This window comes from Bombina bombina, chromosome 12 (assembly GCF_027579735.1).
Source record: "Bombina bombina isolate aBomBom1 chromosome 12, aBomBom1.pri, whole genome shotgun sequence".
Lineage (NCBI taxonomy): Eukaryota > Metazoa > Chordata > Amphibia > Anura > Bombinatoridae > Bombina > Bombina bombina.
Window position 1 is genome coordinate 124,319,259 of NC_069510.1, and position 16,877 is coordinate 124,336,135.

The 16,877-nt window shown below is 42.6% G+C and overlaps 1 protein-coding gene across 3 annotated transcripts in view; it reads left to right on the forward strand.

The window, feature by feature from the left end:
• CRAT (carnitine O-acetyltransferase) overlaps positions 1–16,877 on the forward strand; it is a 67,534-nt gene that overhangs the window by 16,709 nt on the left and 33,948 nt on the right. For all 3 annotated transcript variants that reach the window (XM_053696117.1, XM_053696118.1, XM_053696119.1), the window contains 4 exons: positions 1,243–1,361; positions 3,004–3,057; positions 3,152–3,317; positions 14,746–14,920. In XM_053696117.1, the coding sequence (XP_053552092.1) occupies positions 1,243–1,361; positions 3,004–3,057; positions 3,152–3,317; positions 14,746–14,920 (514 nt within the window). The remainder of the gene's footprint in view (positions 1–1,242; positions 1,362–3,003; positions 3,058–3,151; positions 3,318–14,745; positions 14,921–16,877) is intronic.

The following is a 16,877-nucleotide window of genomic DNA, read 5'->3' on the forward strand; positions in this document are numbered from 1 at the left end:
ACCATCCACCTATAGTAACCATTAACACTAGCAGCTCTTCTTGTTTGTAGCAGAGGACGTATAAGTAGGTGTTTACTGTTCAGGGCTTCTGTTGCTAATATAAGGTGTGGAGCCAAACTACCCATAATGACGTAATGTGCCTATAAACACTGACGTGCAGCTGGAATTTACAGACTGAATACCTTTAGGTCAACCATACTCTGGCAATTATTTCTGTGCAAGCCGGGTGTCATTTTATAAAGTAGCTGGTTGGGGGCAGTATAATACTTTGCAATATTATAAAAAAAATTCTATTCAAAGCACACATGAATTGCATAATTTATAATAAGTTGTGCAATAAACTATTGAAAATATTTACTATATGTTGGCTTAAATTGTAGCTGGGTGGTCAGTAAAATCATCTGGGTGTTGTGCCCACTAAGGGCTAGATTGCAAGTGGTGAGCAAACGATTGCGCAAGGGTTTTCGCAATTGTTTGCGCGCCAGTTAAATTGCACTCATATTACAAGTTGAGCACAAGCATCTGCACGTTATTGCTATGATTTGGTTGTGATCTTGTTAGCCCCCAAGCTGCAGCTGCTTTGTAATATGTAGTCACAGTTGTATCTGCACGTTATCACTATGATTTGGTTGTGATCATGTAACACACAGAGCTGCAGCTGCTAATATGTAGTCACAGTTGTATCTGCACGTTATCACTATGATTTGGTTGTGATCATGTAACACACAGAGCTGCAGCTGCTAATATGTAGTCACACTTGTGTCTGCACGTTATCACTATGATTTGGTTGTGATCGTGTAACACAGAGCTGCATCTGCTTTGTAATATGTAGTCACAGTTGTATCTGCACGTTATCACTATGATTTGGTTGTGATCATGTAATACAGAGAGCTGCAGCTGCTAATATGTAGTCACACTTGTATCTGCACGTTATCACTATGATTTGGTTGTGATCATGTAACACACAGAGCTGCAGCTGCTAATATGTAGTCACACTTGTATCTGCACGTTATCACTATGATTTGGTTGTGTTCGTGTAACACAGAGCTGCATCTGCTTTGTAATATGTAGTCACAGTTGTATCTGCACGTTATCACTATGATTTGGTTGTGATCATGTAACAGAGAGCTGCATCTGCTTTGCAATATTTTGCAGCCCTCTATGTTAACGTAGGAGTGTACATGTATTTGATAAAAGAAATACAATCTGGATGTTTTTTTTTTCTTTTACCATGAATCTTAGCTGTCAGACTGGTGGCTGCAGACGGCGTACCTGGAATATCGCATGCCAGTTGTGGTTCACTCAAGCCCTGGAGTAGTTTTACCCAAGCAAGATTTTGTGGACCGGCAAGGCCAGCTCAGGTAATAAAGTGATTTAAGTCATTTGCAGCAACCTTTGCCCGTACAGCTCTAGCAGGGTGGGAACTAACAGAAGCACAGAACTGACCTTTGCTCAGAGTGACCTTTCTCTCACTTTTCTATAAATCACTGTGCGCCTCTAGCTATTCTCAATATACTGTCCAATCACAGCAAGCCTGGGAAATAAACAGCTGTGCCTCCCGGCCAGAGAGCATATCATCCTATTACTAACATTAATATGTTATATTTACTGTGCTGCCAAAATGACACAAGGAGACTTCCAGGTCCTTCCTTACAGCAGGACACAGCATCCACAAATATACTGACTTAAAAATAGTAGTAGTAGTAGTTATATTTTATCACTACAAGCAGAACAGTCAGAGCAGTATTTCAAATGACAATTAACTGCATTTTTTTAAAGTATACAACCTATAAAAATTGTATTTGTTTATTAAAAAAAGGAGATTTAACAGCTTACAAAATTTTCCATTCAGCATTTTTTAAAGTTGTTTATAGATGAGTGTGTCTGACACAGCCAATAAGAAGGAAGATCTGTGGAAATTTTCAGTTTTATGATGAAATCCTGTGCTTGAGCTCATCCTTACAAATACAGGTACTTCCAGATACTCACATCTCTTTAAAGAACTTTTATTGATTCATTCCATGTGGTTCTAAGTACAGACAACATTTCAAGCCCTGATTGGCATGATTAAGGGCCTGCAGAGGGCTTGAAACGTTGTTCTTCTTTTCTCTGTACCCTATGGAATCAATCAATAAAGTTCACTTTATAAGAATTAAGTGGCTGGAATAACCTTTATATAAGAGTTTGATAGTGGCTGACCTGCATTCCATGCCTGATGTAGGTGCTGTTTACAGTTATTATTATTATTATTAATAAAGCACATTGTTCTTGAGCCACTCTGCAAACGCAGGGCTGCACAGGCTCTCCTGTCACTTGTTCATTCTGTGCTCTTCCCAGTATAGTGTAGAAACCCATCCTACAAGTCACTAGTCATTTTAGTCAAACTTGTCCAATGCCAAGAAAACATTCCACTGAAGGATTATTTAATAGCACTCCTATTTACTAACCTTTCATGTATGTATACTTTGTACATTAAAGCTCAATATTGTTGTGTTTTTTTTGTGTGAAAACATGCTGACCAAGTGTATGTTGAGGTAGGAACTACTGCTTTGCATTTTTAACATAGGCCATACCCGCTAGTTTCTGTGACTCTTGTAGGCAGTAGCCACTAGTTTCCCTGGCTCTGGTAGGCAGTGTCCGCTAGTTTACCTGGCTCTGGTAGGCAGTAGCCGCTAGTTTCCCTGGCTCTGGTAGGCAGTAGCCGCTAGTTTCCCTGGCTCTGGTAGGCAGTACCCGCTAGTTTCCCTGGCTCTGGTAGGCAGTACCCGCTAGTTTCCCTGGCTGTGGTAGGCCGTAACCGATAGTTTCCCTGGCTCTGGTAGGCAGTAGCCGCTAGTTTCCCTGGCTCTGGTAGGCAGTAGCCGCTAGTTTCCCTGGCTCTGGTAGGCAGTAGCATATTGTGGCCCATGGGATTTAGGATGTACATTTTTAAGCATCTTTATAGCATGGCACATCAGATCCTTATTGCTCCATTACTTACTAGTGCATATTTTCTGTCTATAGGTTTGCTGCTAAGCTTATTGAAGGCGTTCTGGATTTCAAGACCATGATTGACAAGTGAGTGCTAGGTCAGAGGGTCAGCGGTCATAGACATTCTCTGTCCTTTGTCGTCAATAGCTCGTAATGTAATATTTTATCCTGGTGCTTACAGTGAGACCCTGCCTGTGGAATACCTCGGTGGAAAACCACTTTGTATGAATCAGTATTACCAAATACTGTCTTCTTGCCGGATCCCGGGGCCCAAGAGGGACTCTGTCGTCAACTACAGTCAGGCGAAAAAGCCGCCCACTCACATTACTGTGGTCCATAATTTTCAGGTGAGAAGCCACATAGCTAGTGGATTTGTCTTCTCTTCGTGTTTTCCATCTATAAAGCTTTAGTTACAGAATATTCCCCTTTGTTGAAAGGGACGTATCCAGTCCACGGGTTCATCTATTACTTGTGGGATATTCTCCTTCCCAACAGGAAGTTGCAAGATCATGCTTACAAATCATGCTTACAAAACAGGGTAATACTCATGTTATTACTTCTATTTATGAAGTCATGTAAACGTTTTGTCACTAAGTAATATGACGTTTTTTCTCTGAGGGAGATAACTCTTTATTTGGGGCCTAGTTTCCACATGGCTAATCAGATACTCCTAGGAGTACTTTCTTAAGGCCCCTCTGGCATCCAGTACATTGTGGGAGGGGCCTATTTTAGCGCTCTAAATGCGCAGTTTTAATTCAGACTGAGACATCCAGCTTCCCTAGAGGAGTCCTCTGACAACTGAGGGCCATTACAAGGGGTTTATTTCTGCACAAAATCGTATTTGAGGGCAGGTAGGAGCCTCAGCAGAGCTGTGGCAAGGTGCTCAACTGTCTTGTAACGTTTTTTTAAATCCGGATTGGGGCCTAAGGGGTTAATCATCCATTTGCAAGTGGGTGCAATGCTGCTTTAGTCCCTTACACACACTGTAAAAATTTCAAAGACTTTACTATATTTTTTCACTGTTTTGCAGTTTAAGTGTTAGTTTTTTTCTCTTAAAGGCACAGTAACATTTTTGTTTAATTGCTGTTTTACCTTTATTAAAGTATTTTCCAAGCTTGCTTGTCTCATTACTAGTCTGTTAAACATGTCTGACATAGAGGAAACTCCTTGTTCTATGTGTTTAGAAGCCATGGTGTAACCCCCTCTTAGAATGTGTACCAAATGTACTGAAATTTCTATAAACTATAAAGACCATATTATGGTGTTTAAAGATTTATCTCCAGGGGATTCTCTGACTGAAAAAAGGGAGATTATGCCATCTAGCTCTCCCCATGTGTCAGAACTTATAACTCCCGCTCAAGTGATGCCAAGTACATCTAGCGCGTCTAATTCTTTTACCTTACAGGACATGGCGGCAGTTATGAATGCTACCCTCACAGAGGTATTGTCCAAACTGCCAGGGTTACAAGGAAAGCGAGACAGCTCTGGGGCTAGAACTAATACAGAGCTTTCTGACGCTTTAATGCCTGTGTCCGATATACCCTCACAATACTCAGAAGCCGAGGCAGGTGAGCTTCTATCTGTGGGTGACATTTCAGACTCAGGGAAGGCGTTACTTCAGTCTGATTCTGAAATGACAGCGTTTAAATTTAAGCTTGAACACCTCCGCTTATTGCTTATGGAGGTTTTAGCGACTCTGGATGACTGTGACCCCATTGTGGTTCCAGAGAAATTGTGTAAAATGGACAAATACATTGCAGTGCCTGTTTACACTGATGTTTTTCCAGTCCCAAAGAGGTTTTCGGAAATTATTACTAAGGAATGGGATAGACCAGGTGTGCCGTTCTCTCCCCCTCCTGCTTTCAAAAAGATGTTTCCCATAGAAGCCGCCATGCGGGACTCGTGGCAGACGATCCCTAAGGTGGAGGGAGCAGTCTCTACCCTAGCTAAGCGTACAACTATCCCTGTCGAGGACAGTTGTGCTTTCCTAGATCCTATGGATAAAAAATTGGAGGGTCTCCTTAAGAAATTTTTTATACATCAATGTTTTATTCTCCAGCCTCTTGCATGCATTGCCCCAGTTACTGCTGCAACGATTTCTGGTTCGAGTCTCTTGAGGAGGCTCTGCAGGTAAGAGACCCCGTTAGACGATATTCTAGACAGGATTAAAGCTCTTAAGTTAGCTAATTCCTTTATTTCTGATGCCGTTTTTCAGTTAACCAAACTAACGGCTAAGAATTCAGGTTTTGCCATTTTGGCGCGTAGGGCGCTATGGCTTAAGTCCTGGTCAGCAGATGTTACTTCAAAGTCTAAACTTCTTAACATCCCCTTCAAGGGACAGACCCTATTTGGGCCTGGTCTGAAGGAGATCATTTCTGATATTACTGGAGGAAAAGGTCACGCCCTTCCTCAGGATAGGTCCAATAAGTTAAGGACCAAACAGAATAATTTTCGTTCTTTTCTAAACTTCAAGAGTGGCGCAGCTTCAACTTCCTCTAATGCAAAACAAGAGGGAAATTTTGCCCAGTCCAAACCAGTCTGGAGACCTAACCAGGCTTGGAACAAGTGGAAGCAGGCCAAGAAACCTGCGGCTGCCTCTAAGACAGCATGAAGGAGTAGCCCCCGATCCGGGACCGTATCTAGTGGGGGGCAGACTTTCTCTCTTCGCCCAGGCTTGGGTAAGAGACGTCCAGGATCCCTGGGCGCTAGAGATTGTTTCCCAGGGATATCTTCTGGAATTCAAAGGGTCATCTCCAAATGGGAGATTTCATCTCTCACAACTATCTGTAAACCAGATAAAAAAAAGAGGCATTCTTACGTTGCGTTCAAGACCTACTGGTTATGGGAGTGATCCACCCAGTTCCAAGAGAAGAACAGGGGCTGGGTTTCTATTCAAACCTGTTTATAGTTCCCAAAAAAGAGGGAACTTTCAGACCTATCTTGGATCTCAAGATCCTAAACAAATTTCTCAGGGTCCCATCCTTCAAGATGGAGACAATCCGAACCATCCTCCCTATGATCCAGGAGGGTCAATATATGACTACAGTGGACTTAAAGGAACTCTAATAGATTCAGTAGAAATGAAAATTTTTCGGACAGAAGTCAGGATATCAAAGCTTCTAACCTCTTGCCGTGCTCTTCATTCCACTTCTCGGCCGTCAGTGGCTCAGTGTATGGAAATGATCGGCCTAATGGTAGCGGCAATGGACATAGTTCAGTTTGCCCACCTACATCTCAGACCACTGCAACTTTGCATGCTCAACCAGTGGAATGGGGACTACACAGATTTGTCTCCTCTGTTAGATCTGGATCAAGAGATCAGGGATTCTCTTCTCTGGTGGTTATCTCAAGTCCATCTGTCCAGGGGAATGAGTTTCCGCAGGCCAGAGTGGACTATAGTGACGACAGATGCCAGCCTTCTGGGCTGGGGCGCAGTCTGGAACTCCCTGAAGGCTCAGGGTTCGTGGACTCAGGAGGAAGCCCTCCTTCCGATAAACATTCTGGAACTAAGAGCGATATTCAATTCTCTTCAGGCTTGGCCTCAACTAGCTGCGGCCAAGTTCATCAGATTTCAGTCGGACATATCACGACTGTAGCCTATATCAACCATCAGGGGGAACAAGGAGTCCCCTGGCCATGATGGAGGTTTCCAAGAAAGTTCTATGGGCAGAGTTTCACTCTTGCCATCTCTCAGCTATCCGTATCCCAGGAGTAGAGAACTGGGAGGCGGATTTTCTAAGTCGGCAGACTTTTCATCCGGGGGAGTGGGAGCTCCATCCGGAGGTATTTGCCCAGCTGATTCATCTATGGGGCAAACCAGAACTGGATCTGATGGCGTCTCGTCAGAACGCCAAGCTTCCTCGTTACGGGTCCAGGTCAAGGGATCCCCAGGCAACGCTGATAGATGCTCTAGCAGTGCCCTGGTCCTTCAGCCTGGCTTATGTGTTTCCACCATTTCCTCTCCTCCCTCGTCTGATTGCCAAGATCAAGCAGGAGAGAGCTTCTGTGATTTTGATAGCACCTGCGTGGCCACGCAGGACTTGGTATGCAGATCTGGTGGACATGTCATCCTTCCCACCATGGACTCTGCCGCGGATGCAGGACCTTCTACTCCAAGGTCCATTCAAACATCCAAATCTAGTTTCTCTGCGTCTGACTGCTTGGAAATTGAACGCTTGATTTTATCAAAGCGTGGTTTCTCCGAGTCAGTCATTGATACCTTGATTCAGGCTCGAAAGCCTGTCACCAGGAAAATCTATCATAAGATATGGTGTAAATATCTTCATTGGTGTGAATCCAAGGGTTACTCATGGAGTAAGGTCAGGATTCCTAGGATACTATCTTTTCTCCAAGATGGATTGGAAAAGGGATTATCGGCTAGTTCCTTAAAGGGACAGATTTCTGCTCTGTCTATTCTTTTACACAAGCGCCTGGCTGATGTTCCAGACGTTTAGGCGTTTGGTCAGGCTTTGGTTAGAATCAGGCCTGTGTTTAAACCTGTTGCTTCGCCATGGAGTTTAAATTTAGTTCTTAAGGTTCTTCAAGGGGTTCCGTTTGAACCCTTGCATTCCATAGATATCAAGCTGTTATCTTGGAAAGTTCTGTTTTTAGTAGCTATCTCTTCGGCTCAAAGAGTTTCAGAGTTATCTGCCTTGCAGTGTGATTCCCCTTATCTGATCTTCCATGCAGATAAGGTAGTTTTGCGTACCAAACCTGGGTTTCTTCCTAAGGTAGTATCTAATAGGAATATCAATCAGGAAATTGTTGTTCCGTCATTGTGTCCTAATCCTTCTTCAAGGAAGGAACGTCTGTTACACAATCTTGACGTGGTTTGTGCTTTAAAGTTTTATTTGCAAGCTACTAAGGAGTTTCATCAAACATCTGCATTGTTTGTTGTCTACTCTGGAAAGAGGAGAGGTCAAAAGGCTTCGGCAACTTCTTTCTTTTTGACTAAGAAGCATAATCCGTTTGGCTTATGAGACTGCTGGCCAGCAGCCTCCTGAAAGAATTACAGCTCATTCTACTAGAGCGGTAGCTTCCACATGGGCTTTTAAAAATGAGGCCTCTGTTGAACAGATTTGTAAGGTGGCAACTTGGCCTTCGCTTCATACTTTTTCCAAATTTGATACTTTTGCTTCTTCGGAGGCTATTTTTGGGAGAATGGTCTTACAGGCAGTGGTGCCTTCCGTTTAAGTTCCTGCCTTGTCCCTCCCTTCATCCGTGTCCTAAAGCTTTGGTATTGGTATCCCACAAGTAATGGATGAACCCGTGGACTGGATACACCTTACAAGAGAAAACAAAATTTATGCTTACCTGATAAATTTCTTTCTCTTGTGGTGTATCCAGTCCACTGCCCGCCCTGTCACTTTAAGGCAGGTGTTTTTTATTTTTAAACTACAGTCACCACTGCACCCTATAGTTTCTCCTTTTTTCTTGCTTGTCTTCGGTCGAATGACTGGGGGTGGCAGTTAGGGGAGGAGCTATATAGACAGCTCTGCTGTGGGTGTCCTCTTGCAACTTCCTGTTGGGAAGGAGAATATCCCACAAGTAATGGATGAACCCGTGGACTGGATACACCACAAGAGAAAGAAATTTATCAGGTAAGCATAAATTTTGTTTTCTGCATAAAACGTTTTATACAATTGCGATGCATGTTTATTTATTTCCTAAGATATGGTGAGTCCATGCCTTGAGTAATTACTGTTGGGAATATCTCTTCTGGCCAGCAGGAGGCAAAGAGCACCACAGTTAAACTGCTAAGTATTACTCCCTTAGACACAACCCCCAGTCATTCTCTTTGCCTTCGGTGCATGGAGGAGGTGAAGTTTATGTGTCGGAAGAAAAATTTTGATTTAATCTACAAGCAAGTTTTGGGGTATAGCCGTATTCCATGTCATTCCTTGCAGTCGGGTAGTGGTGACTTTAAAGCAGTTAGGAACTTGTAAAGAGGTACTTACTGCGTTTTAACAATTGCTGCCCTAGTTTAGAAAGCCAGAGTTGGCTACTCTGTTCTTTCTTTTTCAAAGGTCTCTGTAAAGAACTGTGTCTTCTCATACCTTGTAACTATCTACATGCCGGACGACGGAGCAGGTAAGTGCTTTTTCTTCCAGTTGGGGAGACCATGCATTTAACAAATTAAAAGACACTGCTTTTTTATTGGGGCATTGATAATCCTGTTGTATGGGTTACACTGGGGCATGAAGCAGGCACTGTAGCATGTGTGAGACTAACATTTAAACTCTTTTAAAAAGAAAATGTAAAATGTTTTTATTAGGCTTTATTTTCTGACACATATTTACTTGATAAAACAATACAAGATTAAACTGACAGTAAGGCTGAATTGTCTATTTCTGCAGTTTATTAATTTCCCCTTTTGCTTTAAAATAAAACAATGCAACATTTTAAACTGTCAGGTTTGAATAAACTAATATTTCTTGTACTCAGTGTACCAGGAAGTGGTGCCTCTCTGTGTCGTAGCAGTAATTTGAGCTTGGCAGTTGCGGTCACATGACCGGCTTTACTTCATAACGTTTCTGAGGAAAAAGTTGTTTTTCTCCATTTATGGGTGATCCGGTCTTAATTGGTAGCGGTAAGGCACCTCAGTAATTGAGGTGTGGGGTTGCCTGAGGGGTATTTTAGAAGTTTATTTGATGTTTATTAAATGTTTTTTCTTAGTTTTCTCACATAATTTTAGCTGGGGATCAATCCTAATTTGGGATAAAATTTAAAGTGTAATTTTTACTTAGCTTATTTTAATTGAATATTTAAATCTTTGAAACTTATCTGTACAAGTTTATTTACTGTTTCACAACATGTCTGATATGGAGCAAGAGCCTGCTCTCATTAATTCATGCTTATTATGTTTAGATGCACAAATTGCAGCTCCTATGCAAGTTTGTTTTTCACATGTCAAGAAAACCTTGCAAAATAAAGGTAACATTTTTTAGCTTAATCTCTGTCAGGATGATGCTGTTAAAATAATACTTCAGCTTTCTCCTGCTACGTCCCAAGCCTCAATGGCGTCACATGCAGTGCCCTGCAGTTCCTCTATAACTCCTAGTGGAGTTTATTTAAAAGCAGAAATTGCTGCCCAGGTATATTCAGTGGTATCTGCGGCATTAGCTGCCATTCACAGATTACAGGAAAAACGCAAGAGGAAATTTAGAAATTCAGAAAGTAAGGTGCCTGTCCTCAGTTCTGCTTCCCAAGTTGCCCTTTCTCATTCTGATGAGGAAGATACATCGGGACTTTCTGAGGGTGAAATCTCAGATTCGTACAGTATAATTTATTTTTCTGAGACTGAGATGGTATCCTTCAGATTTAAGCTTGAACACCTTTGTGTATTGTTTATGGAGGTTTTAGCTACTTTAGATGACTCTGATACCCCTGTCGTTGTCACTCCTAAGAAATCTAGTAAACTTAATAGTTTCTTTGATGAACCTTCCACTTCGGAGGTTTTTCCTGTGCCGGACCGTGCTAGGGAGATTATCTTACAGGAATGGGAGAAACCAGGGGTGTCTTTTTCCCCGTCTCCCATTTTTAAGAAAATGTTTCCTGTCGAGGACTCCATTAAAGACCCTTGGTATACTGTACCCAAAGTTGAAGGGGCTATTTCCACTATGGCTAAGAAAACCACTATTCCTATTGAGGATAGCTGCTCTTTTAAGGATCTGATGGACAACAAGCTGGAGGTTTATTTGAAAAACATTTATGTTCATCAAGGTCTCCAATGGCAACCTGCGGTGTGTATTGCCACAGTGACTAGTGTGGCATCTTATTGGTTTGACGCCTTGTCTAATTCTCTTCAAGTAGAGACTTCCTTGGATGAAATTCAGGATAGGATTAAAGCTCTTAAGTTGGTCAATTCCTTTATTGCAGATGCCATTTTACAGGTTGTTAGACTAGGAACTAAAACTTCTAGTTTCGCTGTCCTAGCCCTCAGGGTGTTATGGTTGAAATCCTGGTCTGCGGACGTTTCCTCTAAAGTCAAGCTTCTGGCGATTCCTTACAAGGGCAAAACTTTGTTTGGACCTGGTTTGGCAGAAATTATCTCTGATATTACGGGTGGAAAGGGGTCTTTTCTACCTCAAGATAAGAAGAATAGGCCTAAAGGACGTCAGATTAATTTTCGTTCCTTTCGTAACTTCAGAGGAAAGCCTTCCCCTTCTTCTTCCAAGCAGGAACAATCCAAGTCTTCTTGGAAACCCAATCAGTCTTGGAACAAGGGGAAACAATCAAAGAAACCCACAGCTGATTCCAAATTAGCATGAATGGTTTGCCCCCGATCTGGGATCGGATCAGGTGGGGGGCAGACTTTCTCAGTTCTCTCAAGCCTAGATACGAGATGTGCCAGATCCCTGGACTGTGGATATAGTATCCCAGGGTTACAAATTGCAATTCAAGACTTTTTTCCTCCCAGAGGCAGATTCCAGCTCTTAAGATTATCTGCAGACCAGATAAAGAGAGCGGCATTCTTGAAATGTATACAACATCTTTCCTCCCTGGAAGTGATAGTTCCAGTGCAGGAACAGGGTCTCGGGTTCTACTCCAACTTATTTGTGGTTCCCAAAAAAGAGGGAACTTTCCATCCCATTCTAGACTTAAAATGTGTCTAAACAAGTCTATCAAAGTTCCATCCTACAAGATGGAGACTATACACTACATTCTTCCTTTAGTACAAGATGGTCAGTTCATGACAACCATAGCCCTAAAGGATGCATATCTTCATGTTCCTATTCACAGGGACCATCACAGATTCCTGAGATTTGCCCTTCTGGACAAACATTTCCAGTTTGTGGCCCTTCCATTTGGTCTAGCCACGGCTCCCAGAAGTTTTTCAAAGGTTCTGGGGGCTCTTTTGGCAGTGATCCGTTCTCGTGGCAGCCTACCTGGATGACATATTGGTTCAGGCGCCATCTTTTCAACATGCAAAATCTCACACAGAGATATTGTAGTCTTTTCTTCGTTCCCACGGATGGAATCTGAATCTGGAAAAAGCTCCCTTTCCCCTGCTACAAGAGTAGTGTTCTTAGGGACCATAATACACTCTCTATTGATGAAGGTTTTTCTGACAGAGGTTAGGAAAAACAAAATTTCATCTTGCCTCTCTCTTCAGGCTATTGCTCATCCTTCAGTGGCTCAATGTATGGAGGTAATCGGTCTGATGGTGACTTCCATGGACATCATTCATTTTGCACGATTCCATTTGAGAGCTCTCCAGTTGTGCATAGAGTTAGATCAGTCATCAAGGGACTCTCTCCTGTGGTGGATTTCTCAGGAACATCTGTCTCAGGGCACATGCTTTCGGAGACCTTCCTGGGTGAGCGTGATCAGACGCCAGCCTACTGGGCTGGGGAGCAGTCTGGAATTCTTTAAAAGCTCAGGGCCTTTGGACTCGGGAGGAGTCTGTTCTTCCCATCAACATCTTGGAGTTGAGGGCGATTTACAATGCTATTTTGGCTTGGCCTCAGTTGTCCTCATCCCAGTTTATCAGGTTCCAGTCAGACAACATAACCTCCGTGGCTTACATCAATCACCAGGGAGGAACTCTGAGTTCCTTAGCCATGAAGGAGGTTGCTCAGATTCTTCAGTGGGCAGAGACCCACAATTGCTGTCTATCTACCATCCACATTCCAGGAGTAGACAACTGGGAAGCGGATTTTCTGAGCAGACAGACTTTTTATCCCGGGGAGTGGGAGCTCCATCCAGAGGTGTTTTCCAGCTTAGTCCTCAAATGGGGGGTGCCGGAGTTAGATCTGATGGCGTCCCGTCAAAACGCCAAGGTACAGTTCTGATAGATGCTCTGGCGGTTCCTTGGGTTTTCAGGTTGGCATTCCTGTTTCCTCCATTTGCTCTCCTTCCACGAGTCATTGCTTGTATCAATGAGGGCGTTAGTGATTCTAATAGCCCCTGCATAGCCTCGCAGGATCTGGTTTGCAGACCTAGTGGAGATGTCATCTCTCCCACCTTGGAGATTATCTCTGAGGAAGGACCTCCTGATTCAGGGTCCCTTCCTTCATCCAAATCTCGTTTCTCTGAAGCTGACTGCTTGGAGATTGAACGCTTAATTCTGTCTAAGCGTGGTTTTTCTGAGTAGGTCATTGAGACCATGATTCAGGCTCGCAAGCCTGTAACTAGAAAGATTTACCATAAGATATGGTGTAAATATCTTTATTGGGCTACTCTTGGAGTAGAATTAGAATTCCTAGAATGTTATTATCTTTTCTTCAGGAAGGTCCGGAGAAGGGATTGTCAGTCAGTAACCTGAAAGGTCAGATTTCAGCTTTATCTGTTTTACTTCATAAACGTTTGGTGGATGTGCCAGATGTGCAATCTTTTAGTCAAAATCAGGCCTGTCTTTAAGTCTGTTGCTCCTCCTTGGAGCCTTAACCTTGCTCCTAAAGTTTTACAGCTAGCTCTGTTTGAGCCGTTGCATTCCATAAACATTAAGTTGTTATCTTGGAAGGTTTTGTTTCTTATTGCTATCTCTTCTGCTCGAAGAGTCTCGGAACTCAGCTCTGCAGTGTGATTCCCCTTATTTTATTTTTCATTCCGATAAGTTGGTTCTTCGTACTAAGTTAGGTTTCCTTCCTAAGGTTGTTTCTAATAGAAATATCAATCAGGAAATTGTTGTTCCCTCTCTGTGTCCTAATCCTCCTTCTTCCAAAGAACTTTTGTTACACAATTTGTTACACAATTTGGTTGTTGTACGTGCTCTTAAATTCTACTTGCAGGCGACTAAGGATTTTCGCTAGTCCTCTCCCCTCTTTGTCTGTTTCTCTGGGAAACATGTAGGTCAGAAAGCTACTGCTACTACTTTCTTTTTGGTTAAGAAGTATAATTCGTTTGGCTTATGAGACTGCTGGACAGCAGCCTCCTGAGAGAATTATGGCTCATTCCACAAGAGCTGTTTCCTCTTCTTGGGCTTTCAAAAATGAAGCCTCTGTGGAACAAATTTGCAAGGCTGAAATTTGGTCTTCTCTACATACTTTTTCCAAATTTTACAAATGTGATACTTTTGCCTCGGCTAAGGCTTCTTTTGGGAGAAAGGTTCTTCAAGCAGTGGTGCCTTCTGTTTAGGTTCCCTGTCTTGTCCCTCCCTATTTATCAGTGTCCTCTAGCTTGGGTATTGGTTCCCAACAGTAATTACTCAAGCCGTGGACTCACCATATCTTAGGAAAGAAAAACAAAATTTATGCTTACCTGATAAATTTATTTATTTCCGGATAGACAATTGTTCTTTTGACTATAACCTCAGGCACCTCTACACCTTGTGTTACTCCTTTTTCTCCATTTCCCTTAGGTCGAATGACTGGGGGTTGTGGGTAAGGGAGTGATACTTAGCAGTTTAACTGTGGTGCTCTTTGCCTCCTCCTGCTGGCCAGGAGAGATATTCCCAACAGTAATTACTCAAGCCATGGACTCACCATATCCAGAAATAAATGTATCGGGTAAGCATACATTTAGTTTTTTCCTGTGATTTGTTGCTATTGCGTTTCCTCCACATTTCCTAAAGAAGCAGATCTCTGATCCTACAGCATTCACCACAATGATTGTGTGACCAGTGTAAGAGCTTATTTTTATCTCGCTAATTAACTACAGCAGAGGATAGAACAAGATGCTTTTCAAGGGGTGTGTCCCTCGAGTACAAAACATGAAATGTTTTGTGTGCAGATCTTTTTCAGTGCAGTGCTTAATTGCTGATTTATGCTGTGCCCATAATGTCCTTTTTAAACTCTATTCCAGCAGCTTTTGACCTTGCTAATGTTGTTGCAGTTCTTTGAGCTTGATGTGTATAACAGTGACGGCACGCCCCTCACCTCCGATCAGATATTCATCCAGCTGGAGAAGATTTGGAGCACTTCCCTGCAAACCAATAAAGAGCCTATAGGGATCCTGACGTCCAATCATCGGAACAGCTGGGCTAAAGCCTATAACAATCTCATTAAAGGTGAGGTGGGATTTCTCCACCCCGGACGAGGCGCAAATATAAATGTATTTGTCAATCAGGCGGCTGTGATAACGCTGAGCATATGTAAGCTTTTTAGCCGTAAGAAATTAGTATATAACAAATATATAATAGCCATATAAAGGTTGGTACAATCCAGTTAATCAGTATAAACATTAACATATTGGCTAAGATTGCATTACACATTTACTGGCCTGTACTTGTGAAAAGCAATAAACATATGAGCATGTTAAAACCCCAAGGGGCAGCACAAAGAAATCATTTAGGCAAAACCAATTACAAACTGATAAACACCACCAACTATAGTCTATAGTACTGAATGTGTCTCTTACTAAAGTTAAATAAAGTGCTGCTCCAGAGAAAGGCTAAACCACAAGCCCAGAAGATCTGCATTATAGCTCCCAATTAGAGTAAGGAACTTCAAGGTTCAGATGAAGAGATCTTCATAGTGAAGTTCTTCCTATGTACAGAAATGGCACTAAGTAGGCTGCACTCAGCATTCACCTAACCCAGTCGGTTCTGAGGAAACCGAACAGGACTAAGGACTTCCATGATGCAGAAGATCTTAATTTGCAAAACATATTTGCAGCACATCAAGTGTCCAAGCAGTAGGCAGACCTAGAGACCTACTAGTACGCTCAGCATGCTGGAATTCGGTAAGTTAAATGAAGATAATAAATCTTGTTGCAAAACCACTCTTGTGAGATATGTACATCCTCATCCAACTTGACTCTATGCTCATCTAGAATAGAGCGGGCCCCTGCATGCTCATGGTTTTGGCCGAATGGATTACTGGCTTCAGCATAATCTGAGGGCAAGCCCTCCTCCCTCCATTCTAAGAATGCCTTGTTGGACTCTGCAACCACGATCAGACCACTGGGAGCCCCATCAGACGGCTGAGGTTGAAGGCCAAAGCCGAAGATAAACAGAGGTCCCGAGGGCACCAAATTTTATGCTGCTGTGTAGGAACGGTGGTATCAGACTGAAAGAGTAACAACAGAGACATCAACATTCGCAGGATGGGTGACTGCATGGAAACCCAGTAACTCCTTTAACAGTGCTTCATGGTGGGTGTCCAGGAATTCTATAATGGCAGACATTTTTGTAGGAAGCTAGGTAGAGTATAGGTTTGTTTTATATTTAAATAATAACGCAGTCTAATACGCTGCTCTGTAACCTAGTTACCTGGGGGGAATGTGCCTCACCCCAAGCTATGGAAATGATCAACCACCTTTTCCAGACATCCAAGGAAAACTGGCTGCCTGCCTAGAAGATATTGTAGGCCATGTGGTGTCTTGATGTGCAGCTTTGCTGGAGAACATAGAAAATGTCTGCGCTTGTACTGTGGTCTATCAGACTCTGGCAATAGCAGAGAGTAAAACACGTTATGTGCACTATAGATTCCAGCAGGAAATCTAGAATAACGTTTGCAAATGAACCCTTAAAGAATGAAGTTGGAGCTGGGAGCTTCTCTCAAACACATTTTGCTGTTTCAGCAGTAGCTCCCCCCCCCCCCAGCAGTCTACTTATTGTGATAAAATTGTACATTAACGGGACAGTGTGTTCAGTTAGATTAATTACATATAAAGTTATCTTTGTTTTGTACAGACAGCCATGTTCTAATACAGAGATGTAACAAGCATCTCATTTCAGTGCATTAGAGTTTCTTCAGACTGGTTTGTGATTGTCACAGTTTAGTGTCTTTAGTCTAGTCCAGTGGTACTGACCATTCCATGCTGATTCACCTTATATTATACATCAATACAAGGATTCCCCCAGACCCGGTAGTCTGTAATATAATAAACTGAGTTGGATATATTCTTCCAATAAGGTTGCAGCTCGGCTCATGGCCACCAGATATGTATAACCGTGTCCTCTTGGGTATAGGGACGTTTAACCCTTTAACATTCTGCACACTGATTACTTGCTAATTAGTCCC